A 21,225-nucleotide genomic window follows, 5' to 3' on the forward strand; every position below is an offset into this window, starting at 1 on the left:
AACAACTAACCCACATAATTAACTGAAGTTATCCCTAACTAATTGTATAACTAACCTACGTCATTATTCCTCTTAACACTCCCCCTCAAGATGTGTAGTGAGAAGAGATTGAACACTCCCAACTTGGACAATAAGAAATCATGTTGTGATTTACCAAGTCATTTTGTGAGAATGTCAGCTAGCTGCAGGTTTGATGGTACATGAACTGTTTGAATAGAACCCTCATGCACCTTCTCTCTGATGAAGTGACAATCAATTTCTATGTGCTTAATGCGCTCATGATATACGGGATTTGCTGTTATTTGAATTGTTGCCTTACTGTCGCAGAATAACTTTACTAGCACTTCTACATCAAAATTCAGCTCCTTGAACAACCCTACTAACCAGACTATCTCTGCCATGGCATTTGCCATGCTTTTATACTCTGCGCCTGCTGAGCTCCTTGAAATGGCGTTCTGCTTCTTTGATTTCCAAGAGATCAAAGAATTTCTCAGCTTCACTACAAAACCACTGACTGACTTCCTTGCCATTGGTCAAGTTGCCCAATCTGCATCATAATGCACTGTGAGTTGTGATGAAACCTTAGTTGATAATAGTATTCTCAGCCCTGGTGCATTCTTTAGATACCTTACCACCCTTAGAGCTCCTTCCATGTGGGATTTCTTTGGTTTGTGCGTGAATTGACTTAAATTCTGCACAGCATAAGCTATGTCTGATCTGGTCATTATAAGGTATAACAACTTTCCTACCAGCTCCTCATAAATGGTAGGATCAGGCAAAAATTCATCTGATAGGTACTACAGGTTCCTCCTTCATCAAAATCCAGACTAGTAAGCCTTTGATTCACCTCTAATGGTGTGCCTGCTGGCTTAGATCTGGCTAGACCAAGATCACTGATCAAGTCAAGAGCAAAATTCCTTTGGCTGGCTAGAATTCCCTGTTTACTTCTAGCAATTTCAAGACCAAAGAAGTACTTTATCTCCCCCAGGTCCTTGATCTTGAAATGTTGTTGCAGCATGAGTTTAGTAGCCTCTATCATGATAGGATTGGATCCAGTGATCACAAGATCATCAACATACACTAGCACAAGGACTTGATCATGACCAGAGTGCTTACTAAAGAGAGAATAATTATGCAGACTTTGAACAAAATCAGAGGCATTTAAGGCCTCACAAAGTTTGAGATTCTATTGTCTAGAGGCTTGCTTGAGGTCATAGAGTGATTTTTGAAGCTTGCATACCTGGGAGGACTCCCCTCTGGCTAACAAGGCCAGGTGGTGGAATCATATAGACATCCTCCACCAAATCTCCTTGCAAGAAGGCATTGAAACATCCATTTGATGGAGCTTCCATCTATGCATGGCAGCTAGAGATAAGACTTCTCGTACAATCACCACCTTAACCACAGGAGAGAAGGTTTCCTGATAATCTAGGTCTTCCTGCTGCGTGTAGCCCTTGGCCACCAACCTTGTCTTGTACCTTTCCACCTCTCACTGAGCATTATATTTGACTTTAAAGACCCACTTGCAACCTATTGCCCTTTTTCCTGTATCCACCAAGCACCAAGTGTTGTTGTCATTCAGGGCCTTCAAGTCTTGATCCATAGCCTCAATCTACTTAGGATCATGCATGGCCTCAGCATAAGAAGTTGGTTCTTTGACTGCTGAAAAATTGCACACTGACTTGAAGTAGGAGTCTGACAAAGAAGTATAAGACATATAGGAGGAAATAGGATACATGGAAGTTGAACTTGCAGTAGAGGTTCCAGAAGACTTTCCTGTAGGCACTTGATGCACAAAACATGAAGCCAACCTGGTGTGTTTGGAAGGCCTGGAGGATCTCCTGGCAGCAACAGGTGATGCATCAGTATTTGTAATGCTTGTTGTAGGTGTAGCAGTTGGTGATTCTATAGGACCAGCTGGCTCACTATGTACTAAAGCAGGATGAGTCCCTGGTGAACATTTAACTAAAATTTCAACTGGTTCAACCATGTTGGGAGGGCTAACACTGTGATCAACTTGTGCATTATTTGTGACAGGAATGGACACAAAGAATTTTGTATCTGATGTTTGAGATGAAGGAACTGGTTCAAATGTGCCCCTTGTAGCAGGAGAGCTAAAAGGAAATACATTCAACCAGAACACAATATACCTACTAACAAACATAATATGGTTAGTCAGAATATAGAGTTTGTAGCCTTTCTGAGTAGGAGAATACCCCAGATGTACTGGCTTTTCTACTCTGAAATCAAATTTGTCTGTGTTGGCACCTATTCTAGTTGCATAACATAAAGCAACCAAGAAACCTTAGGTGTTGAAGGTTAGGTTTCCTGCCATAGAACACTTCAAATGGAGATTTTTCAGACAATGCAGTAGAAGGAATTCTGTTAATAAGATATACAACACTCTGCACACATGGTCCCTAGAACCTTAAGGGAATGCTTCCTTGAAATCTTATTGATCTGGAAACTTGTAATATTTGCCTATGTTTCCTCTCCATCACTTCATTCTGCTGGGGTGTATGCACACAAGAACTATGGTGAATGATCCCTACTAAACTAAAAATATCACGACAATGAGTATTAAAAACTTTGTACCATTATCACTCCTGAAGACCTTGACCGCTCTACCAAACTAAGTTTTTATTAAAATCAGAAAATCCTTCATTACAATTGAGATATCACTTTTGACCTTAAACAAAAAAAATCCAAACCAGTCTACCATGATTATCTACTAGAGTTAAGAAATATCTATTCCCATCATAAGTGGGAACTCTATAAGGTCCCCATACATCACCATGTACTAAATCAAAAGAACATGCTGCTCTACTAGTGCTCTGTGGAAATGACAGCCTAATCTGTTTGGCAAGAGGGAACATTGAGCATGAGCTGCTGCTACTTTTTTTTATACTGCTTTACTATATACATCTACTGCAATATTTTGTGAGGGACATGTCCTAGTTTTTTGTGCCAAGTCTCCTCATCACTTCTCACATGTAATACTACTGAGTGAGACATATTGTTGCTATATTTGTGATCCCAGTAGTAAAGTTCATTGAGAAGTCTACCAGTCCCCTTCACCATACCAATGTGAAGGTCCTGCATGAGACAAAAATCAGGAAAAAATGTCATACAACAATTTAGTTCTTTAGTGAGCTTAGAGACTGGAAGAAGGTTGTATTTTAAACCATGCACACAAAGAACTCCTGAGATTTTCCCTTGGTTTAGTTTACATTTACTAACATAAGCTATTGGTAGCTGAGATTCATTTGGCAAGTGTACTGTCTGACTCACTATCAGGTGTATGCTTTTAAAACATCATCTTAGAACTAGAAACCATGTAATCAGTGGCTCCTGTATCAACTATCCATTCAGGATTAACACAAGTGACCATAAATGATCTAATGATACCTGCCATGTTGCCTGTTGAAGCTGAGAAGGTATTATTGTTAGTTAGCATTATGAGTAACTAGTTGTATTGTTCTAGTGTAAAAGGCATAGGTCCTGCTCCTCCTACTCCTGCATCTGGGCCAGTATGATGTCCTCTAGAGTTAGTGTTGATTCATCCTATTGTTACATTGTATGTATCAAAGTGAGTGTGGCCTTGAGGTTGAGTAGGGTAAGATGCTACAGAACCAGACGTGTTATTAGATCCACCAAAACAATTTGTCTCCTTAGGTTTACCATAATTCACAGCATTAGGTCCACCATAATTCACAACATTAGATCCACCATAGCTCACAACATTAGCCCCTTGCTTTCTCCTCACTTTAAAATTAGGTGGATAACCATTGAGCTGGTAGCAATTTTCGTTGTTGTGGCCTTTCATCTTACAATGCTCACACTGAACAACATTGTGGCTCCTGTCATTGTAGCTTCTCCTGATCTTTTGTTGTGAGTTCTTAGCAGTCCAAAGGCAATAATATCGTTTCCCTCTCCAGGACTAATGAGGCTCTGAGTAGAATTTGATCTCTGAGTCTCATCCTCTATGATCAAAGCCTAAGCCTAGTTCAAAGTAGGCTCAGTGGTCTTCATCAGTGTCTGTCTCCTTACTTGAGCATAGGAATCATTCAATCCTCCTAAAAATTGAATCAATCTCTATTCGTGAAGATACTCAACATAGTCTTTTGACTTCTTACATCCACAACTAGGAATAAGAGCCATAACATCAAATTCATCATAAAGTTCCTTCAATTTACTGAAGTAAACTGAAACAGAATCAATTCCTTACGAGATCGTTGCTATCGCACGATGCAACTGATAGATTCTCATATGATTGACCTTATCGAATCGCTCTTGTAGATCCTTCCAAACCAAATGTGCATTCAAAGCATAAACAACTCCACTCAACAAATGTGGAGATACCGTGTTCATGATCCAAGAGAGGACAATTGCATTGCATGTCTCCAAATCCTCATGCAATGTAGTAGGAAATGATTCCTTAACACATGCACCAGTAACAAACCCTAGCTTTCGCTTGGCTTGGAATGCAATTCTCATCGACCTTCTCTATAGCCCATAATTCTCGGATCCCTAAAGCTGAATCGGATTAAAACAGAGCTTGGAGTGTCTGATGGATGTACAAATAAAGAATGAGTATGATCGATTTTAATTGCCGCCATTGTTGTCGTCAAAGAATCCCCCATTGTTCGATCAAAATGAATGAGAAATAGAATTCGACCTAGCGACTAAGGAGAATGAGAAACAATTAACTTATAGTCACGAGAACGTGGAATGCGCGATCAATTTGCTGCCATAGCTCTGATAACATGTTGATATGCAACCATGGAAGCTTCTAGATCGAGAGAGAAGAGAGAAACAGAGAATAAGAAGAGAAGTTCATTTTTTTCACTATTTCTGGTATAAATTGTACACATACATTTATACAAAACCTAATTCCCACTAACTAACAACTAACTCACATAATTAACTGAAGTTATCACTAACTAATTGTCTAACTAACCCATATCATTATTCCTCTTAACAGGTTTACTTCTTTGGGAATGCTGACTCGAATGCTTTTACACGAGTACACGACTAAAGTTGAAAAAAGTTGCTTTGAAATGGGTGTAAGATTGGAACTTACTTATAATATTTGTACTGTTCTTCAATTATTATCAAAGGATGAAACTTACTTCTAATATTTCTTATTTTATTAATAAGAATGTAAGAAGATTATGTAGAAGCGAAAAAAAATAACTCACGGAAAGAAAATTACTACAAGAGAGAAGTAATCCTAGAAAATGTGTAGCTATAATTGTGGGATTGCAAAAGATATTATTTGAGAATGAATAAAGGAAGGAATTAGATACTTTAACTATGGCTAGAGCTTTATTTTATTCAATTAAATCTCATCCATTGATTTTTAACCATGACAAATATGTCTAATATTAGCTATGTGTTATAAATAGTTTGTACATTGGATGCTACATTGGATGCCCATGTTGTAAATAACATAGTTTGTACATTGGATGCTACATTGGATGCCCATGTTGTGAATAACTTAAAGATTAAATATCCTATTTTATGTCCATCATCTTTACTTTTTATGCCTATAAAAGGCTATATAATTGCAATGGAAAGATACACCAAAATGAAAGAAGAAAAGACTTCTTCCTTCTTTCCATCTCTTCTTATTTACATTTTACTGCATTGCTTTTATTTTATAACACGTTATCAGCACGAAGCTCTAATTTTATTCTTAACTTCCGCTAAGTTGAGCCATATTTTATTAAGGCATGTATCATTATAATCATTTTATTTATGGTAGTACATATCATATGCTCATTGTTTGCAGATTACTTGTGCTCTTGGGTATCTTAAATAGTTTAAGTACATTGCAGTGATAAAATAACTATTTCCTTCCGTGCTCAAATCTTAGAGGACCTCAAAGTCATCAAACTAGCTATGCATTAATGACATACTTATAATATTCATGGATTCCCTGGATCAAAACATATCTTTAAGGCATTTTGAAGAATTGTGAGAAATGAATTGACAAGCAATAATTTTATAGTTTAATTACTTTATATTTATTGGAACATATAAATAATGTTAGACACGTTCAATTCTATTAACACATCAACAACAACAACAACAACCCAGTATAATCCCACTTAGTAGGGTCTGGGGAGGGTAGTGTGTACGCAGACCTTACCACTACCCTAGGGTAGAGAGACTGTTTCCAAATAGACCCCCGGCATCCTTCCCTCCAAGAACTTCCCACCTTGCTCTTGGGGAGACTCGAACTCACAACCTCTCGGTTGGAAGTGGGGGTTGCTTACCATCAGACCTTACCCCTATTAACACATATATATCAATAATAAAAAGTGAAATGAAACAAGTATGTAATTTTTACTTTATGGCAAGAATAAAATGAAATAGTAGATTGTTAACATGATATAACTCTATTTTCATTTCTTTTACCTTAATCGTTTTGTTTTCATTAATTATTTGTTATTATAATTAGTTCTCTAACTTATTCATCTTTTATGATAGTTTTACTATGTCAAATTTATCAAAACTTGAATTTGTGGCACTTCACATCACCGGGAGGAACTATTTATCATGGGTCTTTGATGCTGAAATTCACCTTGACGCTAAAGGTCTTGGAAATACTATTATACAAGGAAATGTAGCATCAAATCAGGATAAAGCGAAGGTCATGATTTTCCTTCGTCATTATCTACATGAAGGGTTAAAAACTAAATATTTAACTGTAAAAGATCCACTTGAATTATGGATTAATTTGAAGGATCGGTATGACCATCTAAAACTTACGGTATTACCGAAAGCTCGGTATGAGTGGATACATTTAAGGCTGCAAGACTTTAAAACCGTAAGTGAATATAATTCTGCTATCTTTAAAGTAAGTTCTCTATTAAAATTATGTGGAGACACTATCACAGATGAGGACTTATTGGAAAAAATATTTTATACTTTTCACGCTTCAAATGTGGTGCTACAACAACAATACCGTGAAAAAAGTTTTAAGAAATATTTTGAGTTAATCACATGCCTACTTGTGGTAGAGCAGAATAATACTCTATTAATGAAAAATCATGAAGCTTGTCCCACTGGATCAGCTCCATTTCCGGAAGTGAATGTTGTAGCAGCATATGATAAGTTTGAAAGAAAATAAAATAATTACCGTGGTCGTGGCCATGGTCGTAAACGTGGACGTGGCAGGGGACGAAACAATTATCGTCATTATGGTGAAAATAAATTGGAGAATAATAAGGGTTCTCAAATTTATCATTCAAAAGGTAAAACTAGTATGTGCCACCGATGTGGTATGAATGGTCATTGGGCACGCATTTGTCGTACGCCAGATTATTTTGTCAAACTTTATCAAGCCTCCCTCAGAAAAAAAAAAGAAATAATGTGGAGGCACACCTGGCCTTTCAAAATAATGATGATGAAGCAGGTCTCTCAAACAAATATGATTCTAAGGCACATCTTGCATATAAAGATGATTTTGGAGGCCTAACAAAAATTACTCATTTAGAAGCTGGAGACTTCTTTGAGGATATTGACTGAAGAACTATTCATCTTACTGGGGAATGAAGCTATAAAAGTTGTTATTTTTATGTTTGCAACTAGTTTATTTTTCTTGAGTGTATTTTTCTAATTCATCTTTCTACATTCCTAATGTATTTCTTAATGTTTTTTTTCTGTTTGTCTTTCATATTTCTTATGATGTATTTTGTTTTATGAAGAATATGAAAATTCCCCAGTTTTCAGTTGGACTTAAGATTAATAAAGATGATATATGTCTTTTGGATAGTGCTACAATACACACTATTTTAAAAGATAAGAGATATTTCTGTTATTTGGTAATGAAAGAAGCGAATGTTAATACAATATCCGGTAGTACAAGATTAATTGAAGGTTCTGGAAGAGCCAATTTATTACTACTAGGAGGAACAAATTTGGCTATTGATGAAGCACTATATTGTAGTAAATCTCAAAGAAACTTATTAAGCTTCAAAGATATTCGACAAAATGGCTATCATATTGAGACTACAAATGATGAAAAGATTGAATATCTTTATATTACTACAATAATGTCCGGTAAGAAATATGTGCTTGAAATGTTACCTGCTATTTCCTCCGGCTTATGCTACACAAGTATTAACAGGATCGAAACACATGCCGTAGTAAACGAGAAGTTTACTAATCAAGATAATTTTATTATTTGGCATGACCGATTGGGTCATCCTGGTTCTAATATGATGCGTAAAATAATTGAGAATTCACATGGACATGCAATGAAGAATCAGAAGATTCTTCAATATAAGGAATTCTCTTGTGCTGCATGTTCTCAAGGAAAATTAACTATTAGAGCATCAACTATTAAAGTTAGGATGAAATCCCCTGCATTTCTGGAACGTATACAGGGTGATATATGTGGGCCCATTCACCCTCCATGTGGACCATTCAAATATTATATGGTTTTGGTAGATGCATCTACAAGATGGTCACATGTGTGCTTACTATCAACTCGCAATATGGCATTTGCGAGATTGTTGGCTCAAATAATAAAGCTAAGAGCACAATTTCCAGATTATGCAATTAAGACAATTCGTCTTGATAATGCTGGTGAGTTTACATCCCAAGCCTTTAATGATTATTGTATTTCAACTGGGATAACAATTGAGCATCCGGTTGCTCATGTTCATACACAAAATGGTCTAGCAGAATCATTGATCAAACGCCTCCAATTAATTGCTAGACCAATGCTTATGAGAACAAAACTTCCCATTTCAGTATGGGGTCATGCTATTTTGCACGCAGCAGCACTTGTGCGGATAAGGCCCACAAGTTATCATAAAGTCTCCCCATTGCAATTGGCTTTTGGTCAGGAGCCAAATATTTCCCATCTTAGGATCTTTGGTTGTGCGATATATGTTCCAATTGCTCCACCACAACGTACAAAGATGGGTCATCAAAGAAGGTTGGGGATATATGTTGGATATGAATCTCCTTCTATTATAAAATATCTAGAGCCGATGACTAGAGATTTATTTACGGCAAGATTTTCTGATTGCCATTTTGATGAATCAGTATATCCAACATTAGGGGGAGAAAATAAGCAGCTGAAAAAGAAGATAGATTAGAATGCATTATCACTGTCTCATTTAGATCCTCGAACAAATCAATGTGAACAAGAGGTTCAAAAGATTATTCATTTGCAAAATATTGCAAATCAATTGGCAGATGCATTCACTGACCTACCAAGGGTGACTAAGTCACATATTCCAGCTGCTAATGCTCCAATTCGAGTTGATATCCCGGCCGGACAATTAATTAAAGCAAATGAGTCTAAGCCATGCTTGAAACGTGGTAGATCAATCGGTTCTAAAGATAAAAATCCTCGAAGAAGAAAAGGAGCAAGTGATCAAAGTGAACATAACACAAAGGTAGTGGCTCAAGAAGAGCCCCAAGACGTAACAAATGATAAGACCTTAGGGGAGGTCCAGGTACCTGAAAATAATGAGAATGAAGAGATATCAATAAGTTACGTCTCAACCAGGAAAAGATGCAACCGAAATAATATTTTTATCGATAACATTTTTGCTTATAATGTTGTTGTTGAAATAATGCAACAAGATGAGGATCTTGAACCAAAATCTATCAATGAATGTAGACAGAGAAATGATTGGCCAAAATGGAAAGACGCTATCCAGGAAGAGTTAACTTCACTTGAAAAAGGTGAAGTCTTCGGACCCATAGTTCGAACACCTGAAGGCATAAAGCCAGTAGGGTATAAATGGGTTTTTGTGCGAAAACGAAATGATAAAAATGAAGTCGTTAGATATAAAGCGCGACTTGTGGCACAAGGGTTTTCCCAAAAGCCTGGAATTGATTATATGGAGATATATTCTCCTGTAGTGGATGTTATTACCTTCATATCTCATAAATATGGCAGTGCAAGAAAAACTTGATATGCATCTAATGGATGTTGTTACAGCCTATTTGTATGGATCATTAGACAACGAAATTTTTATGAAAGTACCTGAGGGATTTAAAGTGCCAGAAGCATATAAAAGTTTTCGAGAAACTTGTTCAATAAAGCTTCAGAAATCTTTATACGGATTGAAACAATCAGGTCGTATGTGGTACAATCGCCTGAGTGAATACCTGTTGAAAGAAGGGTACAAGAATGATCTAATTTGTCCTTGTGTCTTTATAAAAAGGTCTGGATCTAAATTTGTTGTAATTACCGTGTATGTTGATGATTTAAATATCATTGGAACTCCTGAGGAGCTTTCAAAAACAGTAGACTGTTTGAAGAAAGAATTTGAAATGAAAGATCTTGGAAATACAAAATTTTGTCTTGGTCTACAAATTAAGTATATGAAAGATGGAATATTTTTCCAGCAATTAACATACATCGAAAAGATTTCAAAGTGATTCTATATGGATAAATCACATCCATTGAGTACCCCGATGGTTGTGAGATCACTTGATATAAAGAAAGATTCATTCCGGCCTCATGAAAATGATGAAGAACTTCTTGGTGCCGAAGTACCATATCTTAGTGCAATTGGGTATTAATGTATCTTGCCAATAATTCCCGACCAGATATAGATTTCTCAATAAGCTTATTGGCAAAATTTAGTTCTTCACCAACACAAAGACGCTGGAATGGTATTAAACATATATTCAGACACCTCCAAGGGACCATTGATATGGGTTTATTTTATTCAAATGAATCCAAGCCATCATTGATTGGTTATGCAAATGCAGGATATTTGTCTGATCCATACAAAGGTAGATCTCAGACATGCTATTTATTTACAAGTGGAGGTACAGCCATATCATGGCGTTCGACAAAACAAACTATAGTTGCTACTTCTTCAAATCATACAGAGATAATAGCCATTCACGAAGCAAGTCGAGAATGCGTTTGGTTGAGATCGATAACTCAACACATTCAGCAAACATGTGGTCTTTTTTCGAAAGAGAATATTCCAACAATATTGTATGAAGACTGTGAGCACGTGATTTTTGCCCTACAAGAACTATTCCTACAAAAATTCAAAATAAAATGGTTTTGTGTTGTTTGTGATTTATTTGTATTTTTGTCTGTGCATGTTTATTTCTACTTTAATTAAGAAAAATACAAAAATATGTGTTGCATGCGCATTTAGGATTTAATTTTACAATTTAGGAATTAATTAAACAATCAAGTTTGCTTTACAAAATGGAAAGATCACAAAAAATATGTACTTTGCATTTTTGGCGTTTAATATCCGAATTGTGTGATTTTATCTTTATTGGGTGTTTAATTACATGTGATAGCTGTTATTAAGAGTTAATGTTTTAAGTTAATTGTCAATGTTACAATTCAATTATGATTTTAGTTGAAAAGGAATTAAAAGAAAATGAAAGAAAAAAAGAGAAGAAAAAGAGTGGATATTGGCCGATTTCAGTGCAAAAATCAGGCCCAAATAATCCATGAACCAGGTCTAGTTTGGCCTGGTCAGAGACGTCTTAAAACGACGTCGTTTGGTCACTCTTAATCAAAGCCGTTGATACGACTTGATCCAACAGTCATTGATCAATGCCCCTTACCCATTCCCTGGCCCGACCTGCCACCCCGATCGACCCCGACCCCAACACTAAACCAAACGACACTGTATTGGGTTAATCTCCTTGATCCTGGCCGTTGATCTTAATTGATCTAACGACCGGGATTAAATTCCCCACCTGGTATATATTCCTAAATCCTACCCCGCCCCCTAAACCAAGCCCCCCCACTTCTTCGTCTCTGAGCTTCAGAGACCAAACATATCCGCCGCCTTCAACCACCGTCCTCCGCCCACCGGAAATCGCCTCACGGCGGTTCATGTGGTCCAAACGACCCCATTTTTACACCATGTATTCTCCTCGACCTCCCCAATTAGAACCCCTAACCCTTATCCCTCGAATCCCAGCCGTTTGAGTCGAATATTAGATCGAAATAAGGCCGGAACCCTAGTTCGTCCAATGACCCCCAATTTCACACCACAGCTCCGCCCTGACTTTTTCTTTCCAAATCCACCTTCCCCTTCCTTTGAATCTAGTCCCAGCCGTTCGAATATTGATTTTGATCCAAGAACCCTAGCGCCGCCACAAGATCCCCTGGTGGCGGCGCCTAACCTAAACCCTTCCAAACTCATACCTTTTGACCACTAGACCTCCCCAACCCCAAATCACACCCTAGTTTCATTCGAATCTCATCAGAACTATTCAACTCCCAAATCGAACGAGCAAACCCTAAACCTAGAGGCAGTTCGAGGAAAATTGGGGTTTATAATCGACTTTAGTCGAGTGTTCTCAGTTGAGAACACTCGATTAAAGTCCGTTTTTACCCCAAAAGGCTCAAGTCAGAGTTACGAGCAGAGCGAGTGAGAGATAGGTCTGAGTTCGGAGGTATTTCTTCTGTTTCTCTGTTTGTTTTCATGTTTTGTTTGTTTGTTTGTTTAAGATGAGTTCGAATTCGTCTTTTATCAATTACTCTTTTTCCTTCTCCATCAGACCTTCTTATTTGGTCCAATTTTATCATCATTTCTGTTTGTTGTCGGTTGTTGTATACTGTAATGTGTGTAATCGATTGAATAAGTGTCGTCGATTAGTCTATTATGTTTGAATATTAGATTAGCATGATAATAGTTTAAGTTTTGGTTCATCCCCATAGGTTTACCTTCCTGTTTCTTCTCTGTTCTAATGTTGTGTTGAAGTAAGCCTGATGGAATCAGTTGTTTCGAAGTGTTCCAATTTCCCTTTCTCATGGTTATCCACCATGTTCTTTCGTATGAGTTCAGTTTGTTTTCGTTCAGTGTTCATCTGTTTTGTCTAGGTTAGAATTGTGATAGCTTAATCCCTATATCAACGCGTTGTTTGATTCAGTTTCAGTTTTAGCTTCAATGATTCTGTTGGGGTCTGTGTGGTGTTAATATGGTTTTGATTCAAGTTCAGTCTGTTGGTTCCAGTTAGAATTCAGCCTTAATCATTTAGTTGTTAGAAACTTGGTAGGCTGGATTGATTATAGTTGTTGTAGTTTGTTGAATTCAGCTTGGCTAGTGGGTAGATTTGAATAAGTTGGAGTTGAAAGGCTCAATGCATGGTGAAAGGGAGTGGGTAGGACATTAATTTCAGGGTTTTAGGGGGTAATTTGGGAATTGAAAACAGGAAGAAATGGGTAGTTTGAGTGTTCTGTCCACTAAGTATTAAAGCACCATTAAACTAATGAATTGTTTGGTAATAGTGGGGAACAAAACATGATAGCATGGGGGTTAATTGAATATTATAAGCTGCCCATACCTTTGGGCACAAGACACATGATAATGGGCTGTAAGAGAATATCATGGGCAAAAGATGGTGGTGGTATTAGTTTAAGTGCTTTAGAGAGGGGGAAGGGCCTGTTTTGGGGGCAGATAAATAGAGGAAGGTTTGGACATAATAGAGTTTTTTTTTTCCGGACAGAGTTAGGGTCGAAAAATCTGAAGGGGGCTTTTTCTTTAGTCTGGGTTGGCTTTTCTTTTGGGGCAGACCTTAGAAGAGAAAAAGCAATCTGAAAAGGGAAAAATAGAGAGAGTTCTTGGGAGTTTCACTAGTCCTGAAGAAATCAGCTGGTGAGAAAACATTTTAAGTCAGTTCTTCTTTAAGTAATCTGAGAGTTTGAAAACACTTAAAATACTGGAGAGTTAGTCAGTCTCTTAGGGATCAGTTTGGGGAGTTTTAAGCTTGAAAAGGACAGAGAGAAATACTGAAGAAGTCTCCCTGTGTCATTGAAATTCTTTTCCTGCTTCAGTGATTTCATTTTCCTAATTCAAATACACTAGACTTATCTTGAGTGACTTTAAGTCCAGCTGAAGTGGTTTCTGATGGAACTTTAGTCTATTGAAAGTTTCAAGTGGTTTTGGTCGTCTCTTGGAGTTCATTTGGTTTGTTGGGTACTACTGTGGGTCAATCTTTTGGTTTCTGTTTGGTTTTTGGGTCATTGAATCATTCCTGGGTTGAAGAATAGCTGTGTTGGGGCTTTGTGAAATTCCTAATAGCTATTGACTGCCCTGCCGAGCTAACTGCTTTTACTTCCTGTTGATTTCTGATTTCCACGTACACAATTTGAACTCACCTTGATGTAACTGCAGATTTGAATGAAATGGAGCCATATTTCCAGAGCCTTGCTCGTTTGGAATGCATATGGCTGTATTTGATCATCTTTTGAGTAGTATACATATTTAGTCCATCTAATTTGTATTGTATTAAAGACTATTAAACTATTAATTCATGTAGATTATGTTGCAGACTTAGTATAGTTTAGTACTGATTTCGGTTAATATTGAGTTAAAAATTGAACATCAGTGTCGTTTGAACCTATAAATAATCCAGAAGTCAACATGTGGTGCTTATTACGATTTCAGGTTAAACGTTCTTTTAAAACAGTCCAACATGCTAGTTATTGATGTCCTCTCCTTGGTTTGTTAAGCTCACTATTTCGACGTAGGAACAAGTAGTTGCATGTTAATGGTTAATATCAATAGTCTACTTGAATTCGAATCAGTTAACTTATTCGTGAATGTTAGGCCCCCCCCCTGTTATTTCTTTAAGGACAAATAAAATAGAAGAATAATAGTCGTTTTAGGATTAGCCTTTAAATAATAAATTAGACGAGCGTCGCCAAATAAAAAAATACAAAGATCGCGGGGCCCTCGTTAAATGTATATATTAAAACACCTAGATTGCGGGACGGACCGTCTAATGAATTTCACGGCTTTTCCTAAAAAATAATAACGCGCTAGTCACTTTAGGTGCGCTTTTAATAAAGTACTTTCTTAAACTCGCGTGCACATTTATGTGACCCAAATCCAAATCTCAACGGAGTCGGAATATGTCAATAACCACGGGTGCATTGATGTGACGTGGTCCGAGATGTGTTTTCACGACGTTGCAATTCTCATTAAAAAATAATAATAATAAAAACGGTAAAAGGTTAAAATTTGCACATAGGTTCAACATGTATTAAAATCAGATAAATAAGTCGAATATGACAGTTGAGCGACCGTGCTAGAACCACGGAACTTGGGAATACCTAACACCTTCTCCCGGGTTAACAGAATTCCTTATCCGAATTTCTGGTTCGCGGACTGTAATACAGAGTCAATCTTTTCCTCGATTCGGGATTCAACCGGTGACTTGGGACACCATAAATCTCCCAAGTGGCGACTCTGAATTAAATAATAAATCCCGTTTCGATTGTTCTTTAATTGGAAAAACTCCTTCTGCGCCCCTTTGCGTTGGCGCGGGTGAAAAGGGAGGTGTGACAGCTCTGACGACTCTGCTTGGGATTTTAGTGAAACCCAGAACCTCTGGTTCAAGGTTCAGAATTCGAGCTTAGATAAATTGTTATATTTGGCTTTATCTGATTTTGTTACATGTTTGGGCCTAATGTGCTAAATGCTGCTTTTACCGCTTTGATATTATCTAAACTGCATATAAATTGTGCCGAAATCCTTCTCTTCTTACCTCCGGGGACGAGCTTGCTGGTCGAGACTCCCTATTCTGTTAGTGTCAATACCTGAAATAAGAAAGAGGCCGGACAAGTTACTAAGCCGGATGGCCTTTTGGTTCCCGGTACGTAGCCCCCTCTTCGACTCGAGTTGTCCGCTTGGGTACACAGTCTAGAGCAAATACCCAGGTTATGAACCTAGAATAACTCAGCTTTATGCCGGATCCCTAGTAGGAACGTTTGTTTGCATCACGTGCATTTGACTTTGGAGGCTCAACACAAGGGTTGGGTCTGTCTAGGACAGGTGTACCAAAAAGTGAAAATGACCATCCTGATGCATCTTACTTGATTCTACCTGTGCATTTATTTGCTTCGGACTTACATGCTGACCGGCTTTTGAATACTTTGAGGAAAGAGAGATAGAGATGGTTAATCGCCTGTTTTGAAAAATCAATAGTGTCGAACTCTGTCGATTTTTTTGAGAAAATGAAAAAAAAAAGGTTTTGTTTATGAAAAATTGTTTTATTTGCCAATGAAAAAGAGTCTTGTGTTCAAAAGAAGTTTGTTTTATCGGCCCGAACTACGCCGGTTTGATTCTCACCGGGTGTGAGATACGTAGGCAACCCTCATCGGGTCCAACCTCCCCTTTTGCAAAAATAGCCAAAAATGTTAAATTTTAATTGTCAACATAAATAAATCGGGTGATGCCATTTTTGTCAAAAGTAGCCGAATGTCCCCAAAAAAGGACGACGGAAGGCCGATTTTGCATAAATAGCCACCTTTGGTTGTTTTAAGATTTCGATCAGTTAATCTATACAGCCTTAAAATCTGCGTTCTCGAAATGCTGAAAGGCCATATTTGCGAAATCGGGTTTTTATTTTTATTTTTGGGGAAAATGTGTGTTAGTTTTATTTTGAGTCAAATAAATCTTAAATTTTAAACACCCTAATAAATGTGCAGAATGAGCACAAGTCAGAATTTATACGTAACAATAGTGAACAAGATCCCTTTGGAGTTGCACATGTGGTGGGATGATTTGGGCGGATCAGAGCGCGACACGGTCAAGCTATACTTGGGAGGCGTCACTGGGTGGCTGAAGATTAATCCTATGGGGATATCATAAAGGCTTTGGTTACATTTTTTGGAACACGGCCCACAATGTATTCCACTTCTCAGATTTCAAACTCACCCCAACCTTAGAAGAGGTAGCAGGTTATATGGACATTACTGAGGGGCTAAGGCACAAATATCTGATTGCTCCAAGAGCCGTCAATACGCGCCAGTTCATGGATCTACTGAAGATAAGCAAGGGAGTCCCGTACGCTGAGTAGGATAAAGTTTTTCTACTCTGCAGTTCATGGGCATATAGGAGGGTTCAACGATCCAAAAAGCGGGGTTAGCAGCAAAGGAAATCGGACAAAATGGGATGAACATAGGCGGTTCACCTTCATGGTAAGCATTCTTGGGCATTGTGGTGTTTCCCCGGAAAGACAGAAATATTGATTTAAAGGTGGCAGGAGTCGTCAAAACCCTGATTACCAGCAACAAAAGCACGTTTGCCCCATGATGGTATCCAAGATATGCCGAGTTCTTACAGCTTGTAAAGTCGAGGCAGATTTCTTCGAGGGGTACATAAGCGCGAGCAAAGCATACGCAGCAAATAAAGAGGGATTGCGAAAGGGACATCACTATATTGAGAAAAACAATATCCACTCTCAAAGAGCGGATCTTTAGACAAGCCCGAGATGCCAGAACAGATAGGAAGCGTTGCTATGATCTGATGGCCCGAATGGAGAAACAGATGAATGAGTTTCAGGATTAACTCTTTTACAACGCTCAAGTGTTGGGGATGCGAAATCAACAAATAGAGCGATTGCTTATGGAAAGGGACAGAATCAAGGGAAGAATCGACGATATCGGGCACTACATCACCATAGAGTTCCTAGCTTGTGAGGATATGTCCCGTACCACCTTTTTTGTTTCAATAATGATTCACGTCCACCAGATCATGGAAGATTTAAAAGATCTGCAGAGAGGCCTTGCAACAAAACTCGCGGAGAGGCCGAACGACGCCCCGCGGGTGCCCAAAATTAAAAACTCTAAGACATTCACAGTTTGAAGTCTGTATGTTCTTTGTCTTCAGAGTTTGTTGTCCGTTGGAGTTTGTAATTTCCCTTTTGTATAAAGTCTGTAGTCTGTGTCAAGTCCGTCAATTTCATTTCAAAAAGTGTTTTGCCTTGTAATAGATCGTTTTGCTAATGAAGATTGAAAAGTCCAAAAATGGTGTCTTTGTTTTTCGCACTTATGGTCAGAACTACGCACGGTCTGATTCATGCGGGGAAATGATACGTAGGCAATCCACATAAGATTCAACCACCATTAAAAAGAAAAGATAAAAAAATAGAAAAAAAAAGGGAGCACAATTACAAGAAGCCGGAATGACGCACGTAACTGAAGCAAATGCATGATAGAAAGGGTTAATTGCCTAGTTGCATTGCATCCTCAATGTGTGTTTTCTTATCTGTTGAAAACCCTAACGCTAATAGGTTGCTTCCATTTTGTCCTCTTTCAATAATCAGAAAGGTGGTTGGTTGTGATTCTAAAGTAACGCTTCCCTGCAACACAAAGGCAAAAGACAATGACAGAGAGCAGCAGAACTGAGTGGGTTGGTACCGATGCCCGGAAGCAGTTGGTTGAACATGACTACGGGTTGGTAGAAGAGGTAAGAATGTTGAGACAGCATGTGGCAGACATGTATCGGGCATGGATGACTGGGAAAGCACCACCCCTGCCACCGCCTAGCTTCCTAAACGCTATCCTTACCCAAACCCCTAACACAATACCGGACGATCCTCTATATCTACCCACCCATGACGGTTTTCCCAGCCACCCGAATAGCTCCATCACTCATCGTCCAACTATATTTTTCCAATGCTACTCCCCTCCCCAACGCTACTTCTCTCCACGGGACTCCCAAAGACATGCTTCACTTTCTAAGTACCCAGCTCCCCAAAAGGCCTATCCACGAGCACACCAGAAACCCCCTGGATCAGGTTTTAGGCCAAATCAGGCATTTAGGAACGAGAGGTTGCTGAAACGAGAAAAGGCTCTCACCCCTATCGGAGAATCTTATGCAAGTCTATTTGAAAGGCTAAAGCATGCTGGCCTGATTGAGTCGTTCCCCGAATATACTCCAGATCCACGTACAAGAAGCTTTGATCCTACTACACGATGCGCATACCATTCCAATGTCCCAGGGCATATCATTGAGAGCTGTCATTCATTGAAAAAGGAAATAGACAGAATGATTCACGAAGGAGTGGTTGCGATCGACGACAGTAATAAAGAGCATGTGAACCCTCTTAGGATATTGACTAAAGTTGAAGATGTGGAAGCAGATAGTGGTCTTGATGCGAAGCTCAGTGGCTAAGATGTCGTGCTTGGTAATTGGGAAGACACTCCCTTTCTTGGTCAGTCAGAGCGGAGCTTTGGTGGTTCATTTCGTTGTCATTTCCGTTGTCCGGGTTATTTGCAGGGTTGTAATCCGGACATTGTCTTGTGTCAAACCCTCTTATCCTTCCATTTTTGTCATAGTGGTTTGTTTAGTGTTGTCTAGGTTTGTTTTAGGGTTGTAGCCCAGTTGTTTTGCTTGTTTCATTATACGAACCGTTTCACCGCTTGTCTAATGCAAATTCCGGTCTTTTGTTACCTCCAGTCATATTCTTTGTTTAGTTCTTTTTATCCTTTTGTTTTGTCTTTGTTCAATGCCGATTCTAGTGACATTCCATGCGCGCATAGTTTGGGCCTAATCTTAATAGTTAATTATAAAGCCATTGGGAGATAATCGGGACACTTAAGGGAAATAAGAACAGCTTGAGATCATTTGAAGCCCGAGCCACGTGAAACTGGGGCAAGTAAAACATAAAGAAAAACCATAAAAGCAAGTTAGCCATATTGACAAGGGGGCCTTTCATGGTAACGAAAATGAGAGTATTGCCCAATGGTGCTTTAAAATGACAAATGAAAAGGCGAATGTGTGGATATGGTTATCAAGTCCGGCACAATCAGAAGTTGTGGCGAATGTTTAATTGTGTTGTTTGTGCTTGACATGTTTTGAAGATTGGAATGACGAAGGCATTTTATTCTTCTATCTAAACATTTTATCCTTCGTTAACCCTTTGAGCCTTATTGGTTTTCTTTCATACCCTCGTTCGGAATCAGTAGCAAAGATTAGAAAACGCAAGCATGGAAGATAAGGAAAAAGAAAAAGGAAAAGGAAAAGAAAATAACAGAAACAACAAAACAACAAAAGAGAAAGGAGAAAGGAGAAATGAGCAAAAGAGAAAGAAAAAGAAATAATAAATAAGTGGAAAGGAAAACAAAAAAGGAATTGGGAACTACGTTTGACCTGATTCCTCAAAGAGGATACGTATGCGCTTCACGACTCGGTCATAGTGTAACCAAAATCAAAAATCCCCAAGCAAGAAACTGGGGCAGAAGTTGTGTTTAATATAAAGAAATCTGGTTCCGAAGGTAATAAATTTTGAACCCAAATTGATTCGTTTTGAGCCGCTAATACCTTTTCTTTCTAGCCCTATCCAAAATCCCATGTTACGGTCCAAAGAAAGACCTTTTGACCAGTCTTCAAAAGATGCCAAGTCATGCAAATGGAAGTCGAGAATAACACTCTGATCCCCGGCAGAAAAGTAATAAAATGAGAGAGTCTTATCGGTGAAAACCTTCACGGGCACCTTGAGGCGGCTATAAGTTGAGAGAAAAATCAAAATGAGGGAGGCTTGATAGTGAAAACCCTTCGGGCACTACAAGTCGAATAAAGATTGAGAATCAAATAGGAAAGCACCAGACGAAGATTGTGAAAGGCGATTAACGACGTAGGATAGGCCACATGTGCATGTCATGGCCAATAGAGTTGGTATCCACATCTGATAGGTTTTACTTTGTAGTTTTTCTCGTTAGGAGTCATCTCTTCCTTTTGTCTTTTACTCCATTCCTTTTACCTTTGTCATTTCTTCTTCTTGAGTCTCTTTGGTCAGAACAAGTGAGAAATGATTTCAAAATTTGCCATTAGCTTTCCAATTATTCAAGACGAGATCTGAATAGTACATCAAAGTGGTATAAGTCAGGAAAGAACAAGCGCAATGAGCTGGTAATAGTCAACGTTCTTTGAGGTTCGTGCAAAATACCGAAGATTGGTCCATATCAATTCAGGGACAGTGCAACAAAAAGAGGGCCAGGGGGATTGAACCGAGGGTATATTCGATGATGAGATTGACAAAAGGATGGACCAGTGTCAAGAAGGATATTCCCGGCAGAAATCGAGGGTTATAAGGCCAAGGCCAGCGGAAAATCAAGAAAGAACGCGGAAAGCAATGGACATAATTGGGAAATTCATAGGAGACTCAAAGGTTGGGGAAATGCCAGTTCACGGACAGTACCGCAAAAGAAGATATTGGGTCTGCACCAAAAAAAGGTATTTCAGTAACACAGACGATAGAGGGAGTGGTTAATCAATGAACATGCAAGATCTTCAAGTGAAATCAGTTGTCATGAAAATACATGAGGTCAGATAAGGAGACTGGGAAAATGGTTAAGAGGTTTGTGAATAAGGAATCGTCAAGAAGGTCGGAACGTATCAGCCAAGCTTCAAGATGGTTAGACAACGCATAGATGGGAAAATGGTTGATAGCATCCCCAGCGGGAGTATCACA

General features: G+C 38.5%; 1 protein-coding gene across 1 annotated transcript; it reads right to left on the bottom strand.

The window, feature by feature from the left end:
• Window positions 1-745: 745 nt before the first annotated feature.
• On the bottom strand, window positions 746-1,352 carry LOC138877191 (uncharacterized mitochondrial protein AtMg00810-like). Its single transcript, XM_070156782.1, has 2 exons — window positions 1,241-1,352; window positions 746-1,080 (listed from the first exon to the last, which is right to left on the bottom strand). The coding sequence occupies exons 1-2, from the start codon at window positions 1,350-1,352 to the stop codon at window positions 746-748; spliced, it is 447 nt and encodes a 148-aa protein (XP_070012883.1).
• Between the last annotated feature and the right edge of the window lie 19,873 nt (window positions 1,353-21,225).

The sequence above is a fragment of the Nicotiana sylvestris genome, chromosome 1 (assembly GCF_000393655.2).
Source record: "Nicotiana sylvestris chromosome 1, ASM39365v2, whole genome shotgun sequence".
NCBI classification, from domain to species: domain Eukaryota; kingdom Viridiplantae; phylum Streptophyta; class Magnoliopsida; order Solanales; family Solanaceae; genus Nicotiana; species Nicotiana sylvestris.